The sequence below is a fragment of the Danio rerio genome, chromosome 6, assembly GCF_049306965.1.
Source record: "Danio rerio strain Tuebingen ecotype United States chromosome 6, GRCz12tu, whole genome shotgun sequence".
Classification (NCBI taxonomy): Eukaryota; Metazoa; Chordata; class Actinopteri; order Cypriniformes; family Danionidae; genus Danio; species Danio rerio.
The window spans coordinates 52,068,449-52,094,161 of record NC_133181.1 but is presented as its reverse complement, the minus strand read 5'-3'; the positions used below and the strand labels follow the sequence as shown (position 1 = coordinate 52,094,161).

Sequence of the window (25,713 nt, the reverse complement as noted above, 5' to 3'; positions counted from 1 at the left end):
TTGCTTTTTACAAAACATGCAAATGTGCAATATGTTTAGTGCGAATGAAGCAGGAATTATTCTCCCATAAAATGAATTCCTGCTATAAAGTAATGTTAAAGTGATGGTTCACTCATAAGGTCAAACTTTGTTGATTTTCTCACCCTTTATTTTTTTAAAAAGATTTTTAGCTGAGACTGTGGTCCTTGGTCATGGTAATACATTTATAAGTAGTGATCAAAAACCTCAACCCACATAAAAAATACAGAAATTTAAAGTAAATACTATAGTATTTCTGAACCAAGCTATAGTACATTATTTACACCTCTGATAAAGAATGCTATGGCATACTGTAGTATCACTATAGTGAACTGATGAAATGTAACGCATACTGCATTATACTTTAGCTTTTACTACAGTAAACTGTGGTGTATTATATTAAAAAAATTGCATTAGTTGTAGAAAACTACACTATTGAGTCATTAGTTCACATCAGTGGTCCCCAATCTTTTTATCACCACGGACCGGTCAACGCTTGACAATTTTACTGCGAACCAGGGGGTTTGTTTATAGGTTGATAGACTACCATCAACAGTTTTCTTAGAGGATGACAAGCTGACAAAATATTGCTGTCACTTTAATGCATGTTTTATTCACTCATTCATTTTCTTTTTGGCTTAGTCCCTTTATTAATCTGGGGTTGCCACAGCGGAATGAACCGCCAACTTATTCAGTATATGTTTTTACGCAGCGAATGCCCTTCCAGCTGCAACCCATCTTTGGGAAACATCCACACACACTCATTTACACTCTTACACTACGGACAATTTAGCTCACCCAATTCACCTGTACCGCATGTGGGGGCAACCGGAGCACATGGGGAGAACATGCAAACTCCAAACAGAAATGCCAGCTGACCCAGCCGAGGCTCGAACCAGCGACCTTCTTGCTGTGAGGCGACAGCACTACCTACTGCACCACTGCGTCGCCTACATGTTTTATTTATGGAGAAAATGACAAAGCACTGCAGTGTTTGGGTGCTCTGTGTTTGTCTGGGATAATCAGTCTAATGTGTATATTCCAAACAAAGTATAAAGCTAATCGGTCAGTTCTTGTCATGTGACTCTTAACAAGACTTGTCACTTGTTACGCCACTTGCACACACAAGCCACGTATCTCCATTGGAAATAACCAACTTGCGCGAACTCTAGAAAAGACATGATATACGAACGGACTCTAAAATTCCGCCGTCGTTTGCAATCTCCAGCATTTGAGCTTCTTGCACAAATATGCTGGACTTACCTAATTTGTTGATAAATAAGTAGCACATCTACTACTTGGCAGTTCGCGGGTCTTTCTCTTAGTAAAGAAACTTTCTAAAGACGTCTGTTTCTTACTCATTCCGCTGCTTGTGGGTTAAATATGAGATGTAACTGAGGTGTAAGCAAGAAAATATGGTCATTTTTTTAAATAAAATGTTTTTCGAAATGAAAGACCACTGGTTTACATTACCAAAGTCCCTTTAAGGCATTTTACTCAGCGGCCATCTTTGAAATGCCTCTTGGGCAGTATGCTCGGCCATTCTGTTTGAACAGGGAAACGTCAAATTCTCCAAATGCCTCCCAAGCTTTAAACAACAACTGTCTGTTTAGTTTAATTTCTAAACGTTATCACATAAAATCTGCAGAAACTGACGTCTGTTCTGAGCCCCTCCCTGGAGAAACGTCAGTCTGTAGCGGTCAATGATTGGCTACTTTACTAGAAGGCGGGGCTTAATTCGCCATATTGACGTTACACTTTTTCCCATTGAAAAATATTCAAGTGACTTATGTTGTATATTCTCGAGCAGTGGTTCTCAAACTGTGGTACATGTAGCACTAGTGCAGGGGTGGCCAACCCTGTTCCTGGAGAGCCACCTTCCTGCAGATTTCCGTTGCAACCTATATCAAACACACCTGCCTGTAATTATCACGTGGTCTTCAGGTCCTAATTAATTGGTTCAGGTGTGTTTGATATGGGTAGCAACTGAAATCTGCAGTAAGGTGGCTCTCCAGGAACAGGGTTGGCCACCCCTGCACTAGTGGTACACAGGCTTCTAGTGGTACGCGGATGAATCAAATATGTCATATGTATATGCTACATATATTTAAATAAATTATCAAAAATCTTTTATATGAATATGATGACATAATGCCTATATTTATGAGGTCCAGGCAACATTTCCAGGTGCTGATAAACCAGGAGTTTTTTTCTTTTTTTACTTTTTTAGGAAGAGTAACCAACCGTTTTTTACTTTTTAAACGCACATTTTAATTTAAATGTTCTTCATAATAGGAACTAATATGCCTTGTTTTTGAAATGTACAGTGCTTTAGCTGCTTTATTACTGCTCATTATGGTGGTAAGTGCAAAGACAACTTGTTTTCTGAGGTGGTTTTGATGAAAACTGTTTGAGAACCACTGTTCTAGAGTCTTTGATATTACTATAGTTGTTGTGTTATCATAGTAACTATAGAAGCAGCACAATAGATTCATTCAATTACTTTACCATTTTATGGTTCTAAAACAGCTGTGGTATTTACTACAAACTATAGTATTGTTTATGTGGTAATGGATCATTAGTTATTTTGTTTTGCCTATATATATGTTGTCTGGCACTTAATGAACAACCAAGCGCCACAGTGTTAGTTAAAAATCTACTGGAATTGAACATTGTGCATGCGTTAAAGGTAAGCAAATTAGCAACAATTTGTTACTATCCCTCAAAGTAGTTGAGCTCAGGCATAGTGAAAAATTGTTTAGTGTTATAGATCTTACACTTACTCCAAAGTCAGAAATTGTACTCCTATGAAAGACAATAGTATCTCATTGATGGAAATCCATTATGGACAAAGATAGTGCTCATTTTAAGGATACCATGATAAAACGTTGTGTAATTGTTTTCATGTAGTTATGAATGTTACTAATAAGCTTGTAAAATAACAATTCTTCCTGTTCTCTTTATAATATGAATGTGTTACGTTGCATAAGTCCGCGAGAAAAGCCCTGATGTTGCATGTCTTTTGTTACAGTCTTTAGGCTGGATTAGATGATATATGTGCTGCAGTCTTTTCCATCTTTTTTGCAGCGGCAGATCATTAATTACTGTACAGTACATGCATTGTGCGATCATGCACTCTGCCTTAATGGCATTCAAGTCAGCTTAAATCAGTGTGATACATGAAAATCTATTCCAGAAAAACACTTGTTACCAATTAAAGCTTCTTTTATGTGTGCTCCTTTGACCGACAGGTATTGTTTTGAGTGGCTAACCCATATAAATCCATGCTAAAAGTCTTGTGCGTTTTCCAGCCGTACATATCCATGTGCATAATGACTAAGGCTGATAGTAGGCCAATAAAGCCTTCAGTTAAAGAGTAAGTGCTCTGTATCTTACTGGCTGTCATCAATGTTGTCGTATACATTCGGTCAAACGAGACAAGATAGTGAAACTGTTATACTGGACTAAAATTTGCCAAGCAAAGGCGTGTACAAAAACTCACTCAGCATACAAAGACTTTAAAAAAAAGGAAGAAGAAAAACTCACCCTAAAGATAGAGCTCTAGTGTCTCGTTCTGTGTGTGTGTTGACCAGAATAGAAACACCAGAAAAAAATGTGGGACGAGCAGCAGGCTGATGCTGCCACAGCACGGTGGGTCATCCAAATATAACATACTTGCATGCGTAGGATACTGTATTTAAATTCCAAACAGACCTGATTATGTATGACAACTACCAGGCCTGTTAGAGGAGACGTTCGGTGACATTGAAAGATGGATAACAGTTTGGCATAAGCTTTTTTTCTCACAAGCAGCAGGGACAAAAGGTGATGTCAGTGCAAAACTCTATAAAGGAACGACAACATCAGCAAAAGGTGGTGCTGGGTGGATGCTCAGAGTGCAGATTCATGATTCCTCGGCATTAATTTGAGGGACTCGGCAACACAGGCACTTAATCGCTATTAATTAAATGCTTGTTTTGACCTCAGTCAAACGCCGTTTGCCTCGCAAATGATGACATGAGTCTTTTTTCCTTAAGTGTTCTGTGATTCATATTCCTTTTTTGTCAGTTCAGTGCAGTTCAGTTTGTGTTACCGTAAAGCCTTAAAGGGATGTTCCTTGCAATATTTTTTGCTTCCTTTGAGTAGATAGTGCCTCCAAGGTTTATAGTCATCCATCTATAAGATGTTTTTTTAGCAGCCTTTGGCTAAAACAGCATCCTGTTTGAGGTCTCCCATTGAAACAGCACATTCTGCAAAGGTACTGTTGGTATATGCATAGCATTGGGTATATATGTAGAACTCTAAATTAAGCAGTTGTCAAACCATAAAACGGAGAGTTTCTAAGTGCATTGTTGTACAGTCATTATTGCTAGTCATGCGAAATATACCTTAATCCTCATGGAATGCCATTTTTTCCCGTCTGCCAGTTCCCATTGCTCTTGTCCAGCGAGTAATTGCTTTCATACTTTTCCTCTGAGCTGTTTTTCTGATTTGCGGCAGCCTCAGCAGCGGCATCAATCATGTTTTTTTCGCCTTGCTCCGTTTCCCGATGGTAGAAGTAGTTGAAGTTAGAGACGATCACGGGAACAGGAAGCGCAATGGTCAGCACGCCAGCGATGGCACAGAGGATCCCAACCATCTTACCCCCCAACGTGATGGGGCACATGTCACCATAGCCGACTGTTGTCATCGTGACCACAGCCCACCAGAATCCTTCCGGGATGCTCACAAACTGAGTATCAGGTTCGTCAACCTCAGCAAAGTAAATGGCACTGGAGAAGAGGATGACGCCAATGAAGAGGAAGAAAATAAGCAAACCCAGCTCCCTCATGCTGGCCTTCAGGGTTTGGCCCAGAATCTGGAGGCCCTTGGAATGGCGAGACAGCTTGAAGATCCTGAAGACACGCACTAATCGGATGACACGTAGCGTGGCCAGAGACATGTTCTGGTTGGCGGTGGGGTCCTCTTCCTCTTCCTCTTGAGTGGCCATCAGTTCCGTAATGACGGTTATGAAGTAGGGCATAATGGACACAATGTCTATAACATTCATGATATTGCTGAAAAACTCACTTTTGCTCGGGCACACCACGAAACGTACTCCGAGCTCAAAACAAAACCATATAATACAGACAGTCTCCACCACAAAGAAGGGGTCAGTAAAGGCAGAGATCTTATGGGGACGAGGACGGGACAGCAGCGTGCCATTGGCATCCCGGGTTAAATTGACGAATGCAGGAACAAATTCGCGTTCGTCACGGAATTCTGGGAGCGTCTCCAGGCAGAAGATGCAAATAGATATAGTGATGACAAAAACGGACACTAAGGCCACGGACCTGGCAGCGCTGGAGCTCTCGGGGTACTCAAAGAGCAGCCAAAATTGCCGGTGGAGCTCACTGGTCGGGAGCTGAGGCTCAGGGTCTTTAATGAAACCTTCGTCTTCCCTGAATTGCTCCATCACCTCATGCCCCAGTTGATAAAACACCATCTCATCCGCAAACACATCCAATGGCACGTTCGCTGGCCTCCGAATCTTTCCTCCAGACTGATAGAAGTATAAGATACCATCAAAGCTGGGGCGGTTGCGATCAAAAAAATACTCGTTCCTCATGGGGTCAAAGTAGTCAATCCGTTTCATGGGGTCTCCCAGTAGAGTATCTGGGAACTGATTCAAAGTTTTGAGCGTTGTCTCGTACATCATCCCTGAGACGTTGATGACCACTTTTTGTTCACCCTCCTGGAATTTCTCCTTTTCGGTGAAATAGTCCTCGCAACAATCCTTGGATACTTTTCCCAGCAGAGCCTCGTTGGGACTGCCTTCGCTGCTCATCAGGACCTTCCAGTTGGAGATCAGGCTGTTGCAGCTGGAGGTTCCCTTCTTGCTGAGTGTTGGTGGGGATGTCAGTGAGTGTCTCGGCTGTCTTCCTCTCTGGGGTGAGTGTGTGGGTGAGTTCATGCCACAGGTGCCCTGGTTTCCTTCCGGGGCATCTGAGGTGGGTGAGGTCGGATATCCCGAGTCACTCGGGTCTCCCAGATTGATCCCGATGTCGTCCAGGTTCTCAAAGTTGACCAGAGGAACCTCCATGGCCTCCCTCCCCTCCCTGGGGCTGAGCTCGGGCTCCTAACCCAGGATGAAATGACAGACAGGCAGCCAAAAGCACAGGTCCAGCCAGCCACCTGCGCACCGCTGGTGTGAGGAGATCAGGGAAGATTCGGGCTGGTTCTGCAGCAGAGAGCCGGATCCCAAGATACTGTCACCTGATCTGCAGATAAAGACAAAGGGAACAAAACAGTTGTGTTACTGCGTGGAGGGTAAGGTTGCACCTTAGCCAGGCAGGAAACAATTAAAGCAATCTAAAGTAATAAAAACTCCACAACAAGACAAAGAAAATATTTTATTTTTAAGCTCATCTGCTTCAAGATTAGAATAAAACATTGGCTAACACGACGCCTACAACTGCAGAACATTATAGCTTTGGGTTAAAATAGGGTCTTTATTCTTTTAGATGCCACAGCAAAGACCACTTGGGATATAATTATCCTAGTGTGAGGATTCATCATAAAATGTATACGGTATCTATTTGGTTTCTTGTTTAAAGACCCTATTCACAGCTCAGCTCAGGATTTGCTTTAAGTATTTGTGTTTTAATGTAAAATAATTAGTCAGGCGACATGGTGGCACAGTGGGTAGCACTGTTGCCTCACAGCATTAAGGTTGCTGGTTCTAGCTCCGGCTGGGTCAGCTGTCATTTCTATGTGGAGTTTGCATGTTCTCACCATGTTGGCGTGGGTTTCCTTTGGGTGCTCCGGTTTCCCCCACAGTCCAAAGACATACGCTATAGGCAAATTGAATAAACTAAATTGGCCGTGTTGTATGTGTGTGAATGAGAGTGTATGCGTGTTTCCCAGTGCTGGGTTGCAGCTGGAAGGGCATCTGCTGCGTAATAACATATGCTGGATAAGTTGGCGGTTCATTTCACTGTAGCAACCCCTGATTAATAAAGGCACTAAGCCGAAAGGAAAATGAATGAAAATAATACGTCTTAAAATAAAAGTATGTGATCACTTTTGAGCAATTAATTGGATAAAATGTCAGTAGGCCGAAACAAAAATGCACTTTATATAAACATGTTTAGATGTTTTATTATACTTATTTATTTGAAATACAATTTCTATTATTTTGAAACCTATTTATATTCCTTATTGACATTTCTAATTTCAATTATTATTTTGTAAGAAATCTAATTATTTTATTAGATTAATTTAGATTTTTCATTTGTTTATATTTATCCCAATACATTCATTCATTTATTTTCTTTTCCGCTTAGTCTCTTTTAATCAGGGGTCGCCACAGCGAAATGAATCGCTAACTTATCTAGCAAGTGTTTTACGCAGTGGATGCCCTTCCAGCTGCAACCCATCACTGGGAAACACCCATACACTTACACCCATACACCCAAAAACACCCTTACACTTAATACACCCATAAACACCCTTAACCCAATACAGTGTTTGATTATTTTAAAAATAATATTTTCTTTATTGACTTATTTCAATTATTTAAAAATTTTTTTTTATTTTTTTTAATGATTATTCTCTAAATATTTCCACACAGCCCTAACACTCCCTTCAGGCCAACTGGAGGTCACAAGACCCCGGTTAAGACTCTAAATTTATTGCTGTTTCACACATGCACAGTATGACATGAGGCATTCAAAATGACAATAAAAGCTGAAGTCTTCTTTATTTCCAGTTTAGTACTAAGTCATTCACGTCTAGCTAATTAAATAAGCCAAATTAATGATTTTTTTCCCACAATGATTAACAAAATAAGAAATCAGTCAGCTCTGCTATTTATAAGTACTTTGAAGGAATTAATCCTGTATGAATATATATTACAGCCAGCAGATTGCATTTAGTCTCTCCTTGAAAACTCCTTGAATGTGTCTAAACAAACATAAATAATGCAGTCAAACCGAACACGTTTTCCTGTCCTCTGTCTTCTGCCAAGTCTGCTCGTGAGCTGAGAATTGCACTTTATCATCATTTCTCCCTTATGGCCTCCCGTGTCAACAGACACACCTTAATTCACATCTTCTGTGTTGTAATACAAGTGTTTAAACAGCAGAAGAGCTGTACTTACACTGCCGCGTTGCATATGGAATTAATAAAAGTTAATTAACCCAAAACACTTAGCCAATTTCAGCTAACAAAGAATAACAGGCACGAAGAGATCTTTTTAATTTGGTTCAAATTAATGAAGCTGATATTAAATATGTTATTTGAGCTGTAAAATTGGCTCAGTCAACATTTTATTACATTGATCCCATTTATGCTGGGACTGCTGTTCTAGGGTAATGAACTTCAGGTTATCTGATGTTGTAACCATGCATTTCCTGCAGGTGAAGTTTCAGGTAAGTGTTACATCACTTCCTTGTCTGTTTTACTTTCACATATTAACGCATATAACTGTTTAGCCATTGTACAGTTTTCAAAACTTCAACACTTTGCACACAAAATGTTAAAAATTCATAATATATGTAATTAAATTGATGTACATAGCACTTTGGTTTGAAAAATATACTCCAATAATCTTAATTTTATTACTCTGCAAAAATATTTTAGTAGTGTGGTATAATGCGTTATTTACACTTTTTTTTTTAATGACAACACAATTTACTAACTTTTGCAGCCAAATATATAATTCTGAGTATTTGTAATTAACATGCAGGACTTTAACATTTTGCCATTGTGAGTTACCTGAGAAAATTTACTGGCCATAAATATATTTTGCCCACCATGAAACTGAGTGTGGATTGTAATTTGTTAATAATCATTCACAACTTAGGGAATTTAAAAATAAATAAATAAATAAATCGTAATATTTTTATATTTTAATTTGTATTTCTACTTTATATATATATTCATTTATTTATTTTCTTTTCGGCTTAGTCCCTTTATTAATCGGGTCACCACAGCAGAACGAACCGCCAACTTATCCGGCATGTTTTGATGCAGCGGATGCCCTTCCAGCTGTGAACCCATCTCTGGGAAACAACCACACACACTCATTCACAGTCTTACACTACAAACAATTTAGCTTACCCAATTCACCTGTACCACATGTCTTTGAACTGTGGGGGAAACCAGAGCACCCGGAGGAAATCCACACGAACACTGGGAGAACATGCAAACTCCACACAGAAACGCCATCTGACCCAGCCGAGGCTCGAACCTGCTACCTTTTTGCTGTGAGGCGACAGCACTACCTACTGCGCCACTGCGTCGCCCATTTTATATGTATGTTATATTTAAATTATAATAATATTTAATTAGGTGTGACATGGGGGCTTTAGCACTGTTGGGTCACAGCAAGAAGTCTGCTGGTTCGAGTCACGGCTGGGTCAGTTGGCGTTGCATGTTTGCATTAAGGGAAATAGTCCATAGTGCATGTGTGTGAATGAGAGTGTATGGGTTTCCCAGTCATGGGTTGGGGCTGGAAGGGCATCCGCTGCCTAAAACATGCTGGATAAGTTGGCGGTTCATTCTGCTTAGGTGAACTCTGATTAATAAAGGGACTGAGCCGAAAAGAAAATGAATGAATAAATTTAATATTTTCCTTCGTTTGCAGCAGATGTCCTTTCAGCTGCAACCCATCACCATAAGTTCTTTTTCACACTCTTACACTAGAGACAGTTTAGCTTACTCAATTCACCTATAGCACATCTTTGGACTTGAGGGAGAAAACCAGAGCACCTGGAGGAAACCCATGCAAACATGCAAACTTCACACAGAAATGCCAACTGACCCAGCCGAGGCTCGAACTAGCGACCTTCTTGTTGTAAGGCGACAGCGTTACCCACTGCGCCATCACATCACCCTATTATTAAATTACCTAAATAATATTAATATTTAATTTCAACAATAAAAATGTCAAAATCTAATATATATGATTGTGTTTTGTCTCTTTAATTTAAAATATTACACCATAGAGCATCAGTTTTAGCCACAGGGAAGCTTTTTTGTAATGTTTGTCTAATTTATTCATTATTTTCTTTACCAACCTAGGTAGATGTTTGATGCATGTTGCATCACTTTTCAAACTCGCAGGACTTGTAGAGACAGATATTGTATGGATCATTTACAGCAAAACCAAGCTGCTGCAAAACACTGAAAACTCTGCAATCAAGTGCTGCTCATAGTGCGCAACAGACTACATATTTATGTATGTATTAATTTAGTGATGGTGAGTAAATAACTTTTTTTTCTTTCTTAATTTGTTTCGGTGAGCTATCCTTTTAAAATTAGAGACTGCGATTTATTACGTAAATTAAAGACTGCGATTTATAATGTAAGCTATTTTAGTGGTACATCGTCGTCATTTAGAGCTATTCTGAGAAAAAATAGCTCGCATGACTTTGTAGACACAGGTCAACACGGGTCTTCAACTATAAAACATGGTTTGACCCAGGCCCGGATTGGCTAATTGGGAGGACAGGGAGAATTCCCGGTGGGCCGGTCCATTTTTTGGCAGTGAGGGCCGGTGTCCCTAGCTCCAGAATCTGTTGCTCTCAGCAGTCACACTTTTTAAATTAATTTATTTATTTACTTGACCACAGTCTTCTTATTCACCTTTCACTATTTAACTGTTGTGGTCCAGTGGTTAGCATGTAAAATTACAACACCGCCGACCCGGGTTTGATCCTCGTCTGAGTATGTTATTATTTTCATTTTTATTGTTGAGACATATAATATTGTTTGGGTTGTTGAACATTTGAAGTTCTAAAGCAGCTGTTTTCTCAAAAAAAGACGTGATAGTGTTATTAGAAACTGATTTGGAAATTACCTTATTTTAATATAGTCAGTTGTGAACTGAGGTGGGCTGGTCTAAGCCTTGAAACTCCAGGGCTGAAAAGGAGTCCCACTCCGGCCATGGTTTGACCAACTGATGAAACGCCATAATTCTGACTTGTTAACGCGAGAACACGTAAACAACAGATCAACACGAGTCCACAACCACAGCAAAGCATATTTTGACTGATAAAGATATTAAACAGACCACTACATGTATAGTAATAGCTCAGTTAGATAGGTTGATTGATACTGAACCTTTTGACTACATGAGTTCGAATCCCGTTGAAGATGTAAATTATTATAATTTTTTTAGATTATTTTGGTTATATACTGTTCTGCTACACAAATATTACAATCAATAATGTTTAAAATGACACTGAAACCAAGTAATAAGATTATTTTTTTGGTATGGGCATGTGACAAATTTGCCAATCTGAAAATGTGAATAGCTTACATCTGGAAAGGGACACCAGTTAACACGGTTACTGGTTAAACTGTAACACCGGCTTAAAATCTATTATTTTGTATTGAATAAGAAAACATGTCTCAGTCCCAATCTCAACAACTAGTAAAGAAATAGTAAACAATGACAGAACTTTACAGTTTTAGGTGAACTGTAAATTTAGACTCATATAATATGAGTTATAGTAAAATGCACATGTGTTCAATTTCCCCATACGACGCACTGTATTTCAGATCTGACTAAATGAGCTTTTAGGATTCCAGGGCTGTTCATAAGTCAAAGGTGCAGGTCAAAGGTGGAGTCGGGGCCTCTTATCTACAGCGTTCCATTTTCCAGCGAGTTTAATGGAGACGGGTAACCATAACCTGAACAGAGGATTTAAAGAGCTACCCCTGGTACCACTTGACACCATCGAGCCCACAGCCGCCGAAGAGAAAAGCTTCTGGCTCCATGACAGCGTGTGTGGCTGCACTGGAAGGTAACGCACACCTCTCACCTTCGCTCCGCGTTATATTCCATTGACCCTATTAGTATACAGCAGGGCCTATCTTTTCCATTGTTGCATGGGTGGGTTACACGGGCGTTCAGTTTCATCTGGCCACATTTTTACGCCATTAGCAAGATGCATCTTTTTCGTGTGGCAGCAAGTGCATGTCTGTTGTGCTGGCGTTTAGTTTTGTAGGGAAAGTTTTTGAGCAGTGGTTATGGTTGAATTACAACATCATTGCGCTGTATTGTTATATATTCAGATACAGTGCTCTGCATAAGTATTTGTATTTATTTCTTAGTGGATAAAGGTAATATATTTTGGTGCATTTAAACAAAACAGGTTTATTAAACTTATATATTTAGCAAAGGAATATTTTAGTCACCGAACATCTTTATAAATAGAAAGATAATAGATTTAAATGCAAAATATTGGGAAAAAAGTTAGAAACTACAAAACTTCAATAAATTTTATACTTTTTTTTGTTTCTTTTGTTTTTTTTAAATGTTTTATTTAATTAATTTTCCTAACATAAATTTAGGTGTGCTGATTTTAGACCGTTATTTTGTTAGATTAGCTCCAGATTTGGCTTCAGTACTGACTAATCTAATGTATATGCACAAATATAATATTGTAAAGTATCCTATAGACAATTTTAATTTTAATTTAATGAGAGATTTGTGAGGGGTGTACTCATATGTTGAGCACTACATAGAGTAGTGTAATATCTGAGATATTGTACAGTATTTGAATACGCTCTAAAACTGCTGTGTTATTTAAACCCAATACTGGGTGTAATGCATACTGAACCAACTGCTGGGTTAATTTTTTTAAAATCAAAATAATATGGCCAAAATTTAAGCTAATGTTTTGGTTAGTCCATTTTTAGCCAAATTGGATTTAAATAACTCTGCATTTTTAGAGTGTTTGGTTTGATTATGGGTCAAAGAAGCATCAAAACAACTTTTATTTTTGGACAGCAGAATGTTTTTTGTTTAAAATGTTTTTTAATGAACAAAGAAGAATGACTGTTACAAAAGATGATTTACTTGAGACATTCAATAACATGTAATTCGGTCTAAGAGTAGCAAAAATGCTGTCAGACAAACTTAGACAAAAAAGATAGTTCACCCAAAAATTACAATTCTGTCATCATTTAGTCACCCTTCATTTTTTCTAAACAAGTTTGTGATTCTTTTTTCTGTTCAACACAAAAGAAGATATTTTTAAGAATGTTGGAAACCGGTAACCATTGATTAATCAAAGTTTCATCATTCAGTATTGTATTTGTTTTTCCTACTTTGGATGTCAACGGTTACCGGTTTCTAACATTCTTCAAAATATCTTCTTATATGTTCAATGGAATAATGAAACTCTGGAACCACTTGAGGGTAAGTAAATAGCGAGTAAATGTTCATTTTTGGGTAAACTATGCCTCTTAATGTCATTTGATGATGTATTAAAAATCTTAATACTAATTAATTGTTATTACATTTGCTGTTATTATTCAACGCACTAGGTTCAACACAAAGGAAGATATTGTGAAGAATGTTGGAAACTTGTAACCATTGACTTAAAGGTACACAAGCTGTCACTGGGGTGGTACCTTTTCAAAAGGTACAAATTTGTACCTAAAAGGTCCATATTAATACCATATTAGTACCTAAAAAGTACAAAAGTGCTCCTCTTAAATTTTCTAGGTGCTAATATATACTTTTGAGGTACCAGTATGGATCATTTAAGTACAAATGTGTACCTTTTGAAAAGGTACCACCCCAGGGACAGCTCGTGTACATTTCTGAGAGTGTACTATGGCAATCAATGCTTACTGGTTTCTAACATTCTTTAAAATATCTTCATGTTTAACGGAATAATGAAACTCTGGAACCACTAGAGGGTGAGTAAATATTCGTTTTTGGGTGAACTATCTCTTTAAATATCATTTGATGACATATTAAAAGGCCTAATACTAAGTAATTGTCATTATATTTGCTGCTATTATTCAAAGCACTAGGTTTTACATATCATTTCAATTTAAAATCCAATAAAAATGTATTATTATTTATTATTTTAGATATTTTATACATACAGATCAGAATAAATATTTTGGTATACTTTTAACATACAAATATTATGTTGAATATGATATTTTAATGAATTGTTTGCAATGGTTGTTGGAAACACTGATGTAGACACTTTACTTGCATTAAACATGCCTTTTGTTATATAAAATCACTTTTGTAAATATAAACATTGGACATTTCTTATTTAACCTGTGCACATATATTAAAGGGAGAGCACACCCAAAATATAAATATTGTTCCAAACCTATTATGCATTCATTTGAGAAGAAGTGCTTTATATCTGTTTTTCCCAGTCCAATGTTTAAACTCCGGGGTTTCTTATGATATTTTTTTTAAAGAAAAACTAAGAAACTAAGAAAAAAAAAACATTTGGAATAAATCAACACACACTTAATTTTAAAATGAACAATTACTTAAATATATGTTTATTTATTTATTTATTTATTTTTTTTACCCATTTTGCCTCTTAAATGTGCTCTATTGCCTTTATTTTCCTAGTCTGCTCTTCTCAGAGAGACTTACACAGTTTCACAGTTGTAATATTTTGCACTGCCTTTGTTAACCGTATCCCATGCACTCTGAACCTTTTCTTTATTTATTATTTATTGCACTTCTTTATATTTATTTATTTCCTACATTATTCAACTGTAACAGCAACGACCTTTTGAAAGGAAAGGAAACTAACCTCATTATACCTTTTCAGTGACAATAAGAAGGTTGACATAGATCTGTCAGTCTATCTATACAGTATACAGTAAAAACGCAAAGTTATACACTATACTAAAATATATGACCAATCAAAATTGTGTGAAAATAGTGTGTAATTAAATACAAAATAACTAGTTACTGTAATGAATTTATTTTTCAGCTAAAAATTAAAGTAAGGAATCACTTTTAATTTGTAGGTATTTTATTTACAGTTACTGATTATGTACTTGCTTAAATATGGTGCATAAATTTACAGGTGTATATAAATTAATTCAGAGAAGCTTGTTATATATTAGTTATATATAGTTGAGGGCTAAATTATTAGCCCTTCTGTGCAATATGTATTCTTTTTCAAATATTTCTAAGTGATATTTAACAATCTTTCCTATAATTTTTTTTCCTCAGGAAATAATGTCTTGTTTGTTTTATTTCGGCTGGAATAAAAGCAGTTTTTACTGTTTAAAAATCATATTATCAATATTATCAGCGCCCTTAAGCAATATTTGTTTTCAATATTATTGCTACAGAACAAACCATCCTTATACAATAACTTGCATAGTTAACCAAACGTGCCTAGTTAACCTAATTAACCTGGTTAAGCCTAGTATCTTAATACTAGTTTCTTGAAATATGACTAGTCAAATAATATTTACTGTCATCATGGCAAAGATAAAATAAATCCGGTTTTGAAATGAGTTATTAAAACTATTGGGTTTAGAAATGTGCAGAAAAAATACTCTTTCGCTAAACAGAATAAAGGAAAATTTATAAATGAATCATAATTTAACAGAAGGGTCAATAATTCTGACTTGATGTTGCAGAATATACCTATTTTTAATCTAAAGAACATTCATCTTTAATCAAAATAACTGCAAATGCTAGAGAAAAAAATATTGAGAAATGAGTTCATGATAATATAATATATACCTTCGGAGAAGCAGAGTAACTTACCCATCTCTGATGACAACACATGCTTTATGTCAAGTATGCTGTTAATCATGTTCCTAACTGTTTTTTTTTTGTAAGTTATGCATATACAGTATGTCAGTCTAATGTAAAACAACCGTTAGGGTAATTTGATTCAGTGTAAACATTTAGGCAGTCAGTATTTTTTCTACAGTGTACTGTGTAATCAGCACTTTTTTTCTTCTTTTCAGAGATCCATATTCGAGGTTACAGTTCAGTTATAAAGTGAGGGAAGGTGGAGAAAGGTTACAAGTGACTGAAGCGTCCGTCCTTATCCAGCAATGCTTGGGAAAATGCTGAAGATGTGAAAATGCACCACGGACAGAGATGACATCTATATCCTTCAGCTGTGTGTGTGTGTGTGTGTGTGTGTGTGTGTGTGTATGCCAGCGTGTGTCTAGAAGATCGATCGCCAATGTGTGGGAAAGTTTCCCTGCAGCATCACAGGTACAAACCCATTGTTTTGTATGGCGCACCTCTGGGGCAGGTCACATGTAACACGTGTATATATACGGTGCTCAGCATAACTGAGTACACCCTATTTTGAATTTATATTTTTATCCATTTTAGTGAATATAGGCAATGTATTTTGGTTCATTTAAACAAAACAGATTTATTAAACAGATATATTTATTAAAATAGTACTCTTGATCAAAAAACATATTTAGAAATGGAAAGATGATGCAATTAAATTCAAACAAAATATTCCACAAAAATATGACAACCGTCAAAATTTCCACATTTTTTTCCGTTTTTTTTTTTTGCTTCTCTCGATTTTTTCCTTTTTTAAAATTTGTATTTAATATTTTTCTATAACATAAATTTGGGCGAAATAGTTTTTGGACCAGTATCGTAAGTTATTTTGTTAGATTAGCTCCAGGTTTGGCTTCAGTACTTACTGTATATGCACAAATATAAGATTGTAAAGCATCCTATTAAAAATAGGAGTTTTAAAAGAAAGATTTGTGAGGGGTGTACTTATATATGCTGAGCACTATACATATGCAGCATACTTGTATAAAAACATGGTTTTGTATATCCAGTTTGTGATGACTGGCTAATCACAGAAATATTATTACGCTGCCGCTGTTTTTACTTTTAATTTAAAGGGACAGTTCATTCCAAAACATTTATACTTTGCCCCAATCCTTAAAGGCATAGTTCACCCCAAATAAGAAAGTCCTGTCATTATACTGTATATGTTGTAAACGGGTAACTATTGACACCTACAGTATAGTAGGAAAAACAAATTCTAAAGAAGTCAATGTTCACGAGTTTCCAACATTCTTCAAAATATCTTCTTTTGTGTTCAACGGAACAATAAACTCAGACTGGTTTGCTGAGTAAATGATGACAGAATTTTCATTTTTGGGCAGTCAGTTACTTTAAAACAACTGGGTTTTACTCTTTTGTCATGATTTAAAATCAATCAAATTTAGTTTGATCACTTATTCTTTTAAAGCATTTATTTAAATAAGAAAAAAATGGCTACAGAACAAGCCATCGTTATACAATGACTTGCCTAGTTAACCAAAGTAACCTAGTTAAGCCTTTAAATGTCACTTTAAGCTAAATGCTAGTGTTTTGAAAAATCTAGTGAAATATTATGTACTGTCATCAAGAGAAAGATAAAAGAAATCAGTTAATAGAAATGAATAATTCTGATTTCACCTGTATATATTGCAGAATGTACCTATTTTTAAACTACAGAATATTCATCATTTATCAAGACAATTGGGTATAGAAGGAAAAACAAATGCAATGGAAGTCAATGGTTACCAGTTTTCAACATTCTTCAAAATATCTTCTTATGTGTTGAACAGAACAATAAACTCAGACTGGTTTGCTGAGTAAATGATGACAGAATTGTCATTTTTGGCAAACTTTCCCTTTAAAACAACTAGGTTTTACCCTTCTGTCATGATTTAAAATCAGTAAATCTTTGTTTGATCACTTATTCTATTAAAGTATATATTTAAATAAGAAAAAATATAAGCAATATTTTTGATTGGCTACAGACCAAGCCATCGTTATACAATGACTTGCCTAGTTGACCAAGTTAATCTAGTTAAGCCTTAAAATGTCACTTTAAGCTGAATGCTAGTGTCTTGAAAAATCTAGTAAAATATTATGTAGTGTTATCAAGAGAAAGATAAAAAATCTGTTATTAGAAATGAATAATTCTGACTTTATCTGAATATATTGCAGAATATATCCATTTTTAAACTACAAAACATTCATCATTTATCAATACAATTAGGTATAGAAGGAATAACAAATACTATGAAAGTCAATGGTTACCAGTTTCCAACATTCTTCAAAATATCTTCCTATGTGTTCAACAGAACAATAAACTCAGACTGGTTTGCTGAGTAAATGATGACAGAATTGTCATTTTTGGCATATTGTCCCTTTAAAACAACTGGGTTTTACCCTTCTGTCATGATTTAAAATCAGTAAATCTTTGTTTGATCACTTATTCTATTAAAGTATATATTTAAATAAGAAAAAATAAATACAATTTTAAAACAACCTTAATATTGCAAAACCCAAAAGAAGATATTTTGCAGAATGCGTTTTGCTCAAATTTATTTTCTATTTCCTTACAGGTCCCTTACAGTGAGTAAATGATGACAGAATTATTATTTTTAAGCGAACTGTCCCTTTAAGATGAACATTTGCATGTTAGACTTGCTGTGCTTAACTAAAACAAATGACTTAATAAAGGCTGTATCCTTTAAAAAAAAGATTTCAACTGAAATTGTGTATATACATAAATAAGTTGAATGTATTTAAATTCACCAATATAAATATTAGAGTCCAACACATCCAATTCATATCCTTATCCATATCTTAAATTCAAAGTCAAACCAAAAGTTTAACTATTTTTATTCTTATCTTAACTCCTCAGTTATTAAAATATGATATACAACCAGACCTGACAGCACATGCTACATAAAACAACAAAGCTATACAGACAAAATAAACAACAGCAACAACATATGCAGTATTTCTAAACTTCTCCAGCAGCTCCATTCACATCCATCATATTTACCCAGCTCCTACTAGCCACCAGATCCTTTCAAAAGCTACTTCCAGTGGACAAACCAACACATTTAAGACCAACAAACACACAATCGCTCAAAGTAAAAAAAAAAAACCCACCAGGGGAGATCTGAGTGCCCGGACGGTCCTTCAGTGAGTGTGTATGATCCGGGATGATCGCCTCTCTATCCTCGCTCCTCGTCTCAGCCTGCATTACAATCAGATTTCTGCACACCCTTGTGTTCTGTTTAAGCTCTCTCTCTTTCAGTAATCTTATGCCTCCTGAGTAACTTGAGACCCATGGCTGCCATCAGGGAGATGCACGCACGCACTCACACACACACATACACACACTCACACACACACACACCTTACCTTTCGCATCTGGCTTGGCTTTAAACCCTAGAGCAGGTTCTCCTTTCTTTGTGCGTGTCTCTCACTTTCTGTGTGTCTGTTTTTGGGGTGTTGGGGTGTCAGGAGAACCCCACAGCGCTGAGGCTGGAGAAAGCTCTGCGGGACCAACAGCGCTGAGTACAGGACGGCAGGACCTGAGCTCCTGCAGAGTAAGCAAACAGAGCAACATCTCCACGCACACACATAAACACACACTCTCACACTTACTCTCGCTCGCAAATTACAGCGCATAGACATAAGCAGTTACACACACTGTAAAGCTATGTTGGGAGGAGAATACTGCGCTGTTATTACTATTATTAGTGCTGTGTAAAGTCATGCTATTCAGAGAGTTCTTGGAAGACCAACTTTAAGGCATGAAATTGCAATCATTTCTGTAAATTATTCTGTGATTGGGTAAATACTAGATAATAAACCAACATTTTAAAATGTAGCATTAAATAATTCAGAGTTCAGGCAAGAATAAAAATATGAAAGTTACATTGTACACCACCTGACAAAAGTCTTGTCACCTATCCAAGTTTTAGAAACAGCAAATAATAACTTGACTTCTAGTTGATCATTTGTATCAGAAGTGGCTTATATGACAGACAAAGGCCTCTAGATTACGCCTATTTTACCCAAATAAAATATGATCATGCCTTGATTTTTAATAATTTATTTAGGACAGTAAGATCTGACTTTGCTTAGACAAAAGTCTTGTCACTTACAGAAATAATGTACAGTATAGAATATATAAAGTCATGGTGCAGTGGAAAGAGGAGGAATATTGGGTATGACTCCCATAAGCTTGGACAACTGCATCCATACATCTCTGCAATGACTCAAATAACTTAATAAAGTCATCTGGAATGGCAAAGAGCATTCTTGCAGGACTCCCAAAGTTCATCAAGATTATTTCCATTCATCTTCAATGCCTCCTCCTTCATCTTATCCCAGACATGCTCAATAATGTTCATGTCTGGTGACTGGGCTGGCCAATTCTGGAGCACCTTCATCTTTTTTGGTTTCAGAAAACTTTGATGTGGAGGCTGAAGTATGAGGGGTGCTTTTCTGTTGAAGAATTTGCCCTCTCCTGTGGTTTGTAATGTAATGGGCAGCACAAATGTCTTGATACCTCTGGCTGCTGATGTTGCAATCAACTCTGCAGATCTCTCGCAAGCCCCACCTTGATTGTAACCCTAAACCATGATTTTTTCTTCACCAAACTTGAATGATTTTTGTGAGAATCATAGGTCCCTGCAGGTTCCAATAGGTATTCTGCAGTTAAACAGATGATTCATTGTAACAAAAATCTACCTTCTGCCACTTTTCCAAATGACGTTGTGAAAGTATTGATTATAGTAACTAATCTAAGGTCTTGTTTGCTAAAATGTTTAAGGTAAAGCCTTCCCTTTTAGAAGTTTGGATTAATTCATTTTTAATACATTTATTAATTTTTCTTCGGCTTAGTCTCTATTCTTGAGGTTACCACAGCAGAATGAACCGGCAACTATTGCAGAATATGTTTTATGCACCGGATTCCCTTTCAACTGCAACCTAGTATTTAGCTTACCCAATTCACCTATACCGCATGTCTTTGGACTGTCGGGGAAATCGGTGCACCCGGAGGAACCCCATGCCAACACGTGGGGAGAACATGCAAACTCCATGCAAAAAATGCCAACTTGCCCAGACTAGAACCAGCGACCTTCTTGCTGTAAGGTGACAGTGCTAACCACTGAGCCACTGTGCCACCCTGAGATACATTGTTTGTAAAAAACAATTTCAAAGAAAAAGAGAGAAAAAATGTTCTAGAACAAATTGCCAAAAACGATGTGAAATTTACTTGACAAATGTTACATTTAAATAACGTAGTTAAATGAATTAAAATTAATTGCATGTATTTAATGTACATCAGTGCAAAAAACTTGCAAAAAAAATATTAAGTACATTTTATGTTTAGTTTTTGTGTGTGTGCAGAACTTAACTTTAAACTTCCAACTTCAAAATATCAGTTTTACAGCAAAACCAATCAATGTCAACAATGAAGTTTATGATAAACATTGACTAATTTGTATCTTTGTTTATACATTACATGGTATTTGTTAAGATAACAAGTGGGAATATCACATCTGGCCTTAAAAATAACATGCACTGTAATGCAGTGGGCTTTGACTTTTCATTTTTATGGAGGCCGAAATTGCGTTGCAATTGATGAAAACAACAATTGAAAAATGTCCTGCAAATCCTCACAATGCAAACATATAAAAATGTGCTACTTTTCTCACATCGCAAATAGATTAATAAAACAAGCCGGATTTTCTCACAGCGCAAACAATTTACGAAAATGCACTCCATTTTCTCAAAACAGTTTACGAAAATGCACTTCATTTTTTCACAACGCTAACAATTTATGAAAACGCACTCCATTTTCTCACAACACAAAACATTTTCCGAAAACGCACTCCATTTTCACACAACGCAAAGTTTACGAAAACGCACTCCATTTTCTCAAAACGCAGTTTACAAAAACGCACTCAATTTTTTTTACAACGCTAACAATTTATGAAAACACACTCTGTTTTCTCACAACACAAAACAGTTTACGAAAAAGCACTTCATTTTTTCACAATGCAAACAAATTACGAAAACACACTCCCTTTTTTCACAATGCTAACAATTTACGAAAACCCACTCCGTTTTCTCACAACAAAAAACAGTTTACGAAAACGCGCTCCATTTTCTCAAAAAGCAGTTTATGAAAACGCACTCCATTTTTTTCACACCGCTAACAATTTACGAACACGCACTCCATTTTTTTCACAATGCAAACAATTTACGAACACGCACTCCATTTTTTTCACAATGCAAACAATTTACGAACACGCACTTCATTTTTTTCACAACTCAAACAATTTATGAAAATGCACTCCATTTTTTCACAACGCAAATAATTTACGAAAACGCACTCCAGTTTCTCACAACACAAACAATTTACGAAAACTCACTCCATTTTTTCACAACACTAACAATTTATGAAAACGCACTTCAGTTTCTCACAACACAAACAATTTACAGAAACACACTGCAGAAACACAAAGGCTCAGCGGCATCTGTCACGTTTTTGGGTCCCCTTGAAACATTTCTGTTGTGTTTCGTTTTTTTTTGCAAGTTTTGTTAGAAAATGCAGCGCATTTTATTAATTTGTTTGCATTGTGGGAACATGCAGCGCATTTTAATTTGTTTTTTAAATGTGTTTGTATTTTGAGAATTGCCAGCATGTGAAGATGTTTCTTGCATGGGTTTTCTCAAATTTTAGGACATTAAACTCTCTCAGTTAGTGTAATTTCCAGTGTAATGACAAAAATGGATGATTGTGTCTTGTTATATGTCACTACTATTTGAAAGTTGTAGATCTGAACTATGTTGGTTATTTCCACCAAAGCTGCATTTATTTGTTCAGAAATACTATTAAACAGTGCAATTGTGAAATATTAAGTCGTCTGTGTCACACAATCCTTTTTATAATCAATATTACTGTTGTGTTTAGTATTTTATTGTGAAAACAATGCTATTTTCTTTTGATGAATAAGCAATTCTAAATTTAACAACAATTTAATGCATGCTTGGCAAATTGAAGCAATAATTTTTGTCATAATGGAAAACCTTTAGATTAAAAATGCTGAATTAAAGTATAACGAGGTAATACAATTCATGTGACATATAGATTGATTGACTGCTTACTGTAGAATAAAACAAATTGTGAAAGGTACTATAAAATATAATGTGCTGTGGTCATCAATTCTGTTTTTACCATTGCATTTTGTTTTATTTTTTAGTGTTCAGGACAACACACACACACACACACACACACACACCCACACACACACACACACACACACACACGCACACACACACATACACACATAAAGATTTGTATAATGCACACATCACATATGTTCCAGCCTCTTTCCATTATGTTAGCTCGGGGGACCTGAATCGGCATCACTGTCAAAACTCATAAGCGCACACATTTACACACACTTTATTTCACATAGAAACACACACAAATCACATCACATACATCTCAGGCTCCTTCTTACCTCGTCAGCTCAGGGGACCTGACTCTGCACCCGGTATCGCTGTCAAATACACACACACACACACACACACACACACAAACATCTGCAGCAGTGCTCAGCAGCGATTCAGCTACACAGTGAGTGCAGTCCAGAACTTTAAACTGCTTATACAAGAGATCCAGGGTAATTCTGTTCAGGGTCCAGAGGCAGAAGTGAAAGGGCCATTCATCAAGTCTTCTTTTAGCCTCTTGCTGATGTCTGGCTACTGCAAATGAAACATACAAAAGGTAAGAATGTATCTAAGGGCTGCAGGACACTGGCTCGGACAATCTGTATGTCTCTATAAATGTTCAGCAGGGCCTGAGTAAGGGTTTTGAGTAGGTCGCAAAAGTGCTGAAACGCTCCACTGTGAAACTCAAACAGAAGGTGAGCAGAAGTTGAATGTCACCCAATTATTGATTGACGGAGGGCCGAGAGACATTGGTGGCCTAAGTGTTCACTGTATCAGTTGATTGGATATGTGCTAACCCATCATACTTGGAGTAATGTGAATTCATGTCACGCTTTAGTTTCAGGGGTGACACCTACACGGATCGTTCATGGACTGTCTGAAATGTGAAACATGCATGTTGGATGATGTTTCGCAGTTTACCATGTTTGGGTGCACAGGTATTTATTGCTTTTTTTAGGGTTTACAAAGGTGTGCAATGGGGAACTTTATACTAATTTCACACAGCCACCATTTAAAAAAACGAAAGTGAGGTTGTGGTGGGAAGAAACCCGGAAGTTAAAATCAGCACTGTAAACATTGCAACAACATGCTGTGGACTACAATTTCTTAGACACCGCTGACTAGCCAAAGTATTCACCAGTGCTCAACAGAAATTACTTTGATTGGCTGTGAGAGTCTTCAGTTCCGATCGTCACTAAATACAAACAAAGAGACAGTGGAGCGTTTTAAAGCCGCGGATTGCTCATCTGTGTTTGCACTCGATAAACATCAGTGAAGTATGGTGAGCTGATGACCTTCACAGTCAATCAAAGCACTCAAACGTTAGCAGGAAATTGACATTTTTGAAATGTCACTACCTAAATTTAGTATTGTGACAAGTATATTATAGTGAATGAATCAGTTCATTAACTTGAGTTTGATAACTGGCATCTAAAATGTGTGTTTGGGAAAGATAACGTTTGCTAACTAGTGCCATTTCCCTTAGTTAAAAATGAGGTTTGATATTTCTTTTTATTTTCACATCTATTGACTTACGGGTCACTCAGAAGGCAGTGAAATGATAAATTTGTGTCACTTTCTTTTTGCTGATAAGATATACAGTCTGGTACACAACAATGTGCCATTGCGGACGGCGTTCCTGTGTGACTCCACGGTACTTCCGGGCCTGGATTATTCTTTAAAATGGCAGCCACGTGAAATCAGTCTATTGTGAGGGTTGATTAGTTACCTAACTGATGTTTTGAGGCATGAGTTTTGACATTTAAAAATGGCATGTGCAATTTTTCTTTTACTACTACTCTGAAGTTTACTTGATTCATTCATTTCAATCAAGTAAGTTAAGTGGAGTCAGTTGAGTAATTTGGGTTTACAAAGGTATACAACTGGAAACAACTGCGAGGGTTAATAAGTTATCTTATCAATGTTTTATGGCATGAGTTTTGACATTTTAAAATGGCATGTCAAATTAAACCGTTTTTACAGAATTTCTAAAAAAAAAAATGCTACACTTATTCTTTTATAGTACTCTGAAGTTTACTTGATTTATTCATGGAGTGGAGTCAGTCGAGTAATTTGAGTCGAATCAACTGACTTTGGTTTATATGAGCAGAGTCATTTCAGTTGAGTTCAGTCAAGTCAAATCCAGATAAGTAATTTGAGCTGAATGAAGTCAATTTGAGTTTTTAGTTATTTGAGTCGAGAAAGTTGAGTCATGTGAGTTGAGTCATTTGAGTCCAGTGAGCTAAGTTGAGTCATATGAAAGGAGTCATTTCAGTTCAGTCAAGTTAAATCCAGATGAGGCAGTTAAGATGAGGTAAGTTGAGTCAAGTTGCTTAGAGTTATTTGAGTCAAATCAGTTGAGTCATATGAGCTGAGTCAATTTAGTTAAGTTAATTTGAGTTATTCACATTTTGAAATGAGTTATTTTAAGTTGATATTATATGTGCTAACCCATCATACCCATAAGTTAAGTCATTTCAGTCAAGTCAATTGAGTTGAGTCATATGAGCTGAGTCAAGTCATTCATTTTCTTTTTCGGCTTAGTCCTTTAATTAATCAAGGTCCGCCACAGTGGAATGAACCGCCTACTTAACCAGAATATGTTTAATGCAGTGGATGCCCTTCCAGCTGCAACCCATCATTGGGAAACACCCATAAACTCTCATTCACACATACATTACGAACAATTTAGCTTACACAATTCACCTACAGTGCATGTCTTTAGACTGTGGGGGAAACCGGAGCACCTTGATACCCACGCGAACGCGGAGAGAACATGCAAACTCCATACAGGAATGCTAACTGACCCAGCCAAGGCTCGAGATTCTTGCTGTGAGGCAACATCGCTACCCTCTGCGCCACCCCTTTGTCAAGCCAGTTGA

At 36.7% G+C, this 25,713-nt stretch overlaps 1 protein-coding gene across 2 annotated transcripts; it reads right to left on the bottom strand.

Moving 5' to 3' along the window:
* LOC567521 (potassium voltage-gated channel subfamily A member 10) lies at window positions 1-21,023 on the bottom strand. 2 transcript variants are annotated; one of them, XM_068222054.2, is made up of 2 exons: window positions 18,998-21,023; window positions 1-6,278 (listed from the first exon to the last, which is right to left on the bottom strand). In XM_068222054.2, the coding sequence occupies exon 2, from the start codon at window positions 6,098-6,100 to the stop codon at window positions 4,415-4,417; it is 1,686 nt and encodes a 561-aa protein (XP_068078155.1). In that variant the 5' UTR covers window positions 6,101-6,278; window positions 18,998-21,023; the 3' UTR covers window positions 1-4,414. The 2 variants fall into 2 exon arrangements, with proteins under 2 accessions (XP_068078155.1, XP_021332962.1); XM_021477287.3 differs by having other exon boundaries at window positions 18,743-19,134.
* Window positions 21,024-25,713: the final 4,690 nt, after the last annotated feature.

Bases quoted from the DNA above. Each gene is read 5' to 3' on its own strand.
- LOC567521 (XM_068222054.2), bottom strand. From the start codon at position 6,100: ATGGAGGTTCCTCTGGTCAACTTTGAGAACCTGGACGACATCGGGATC.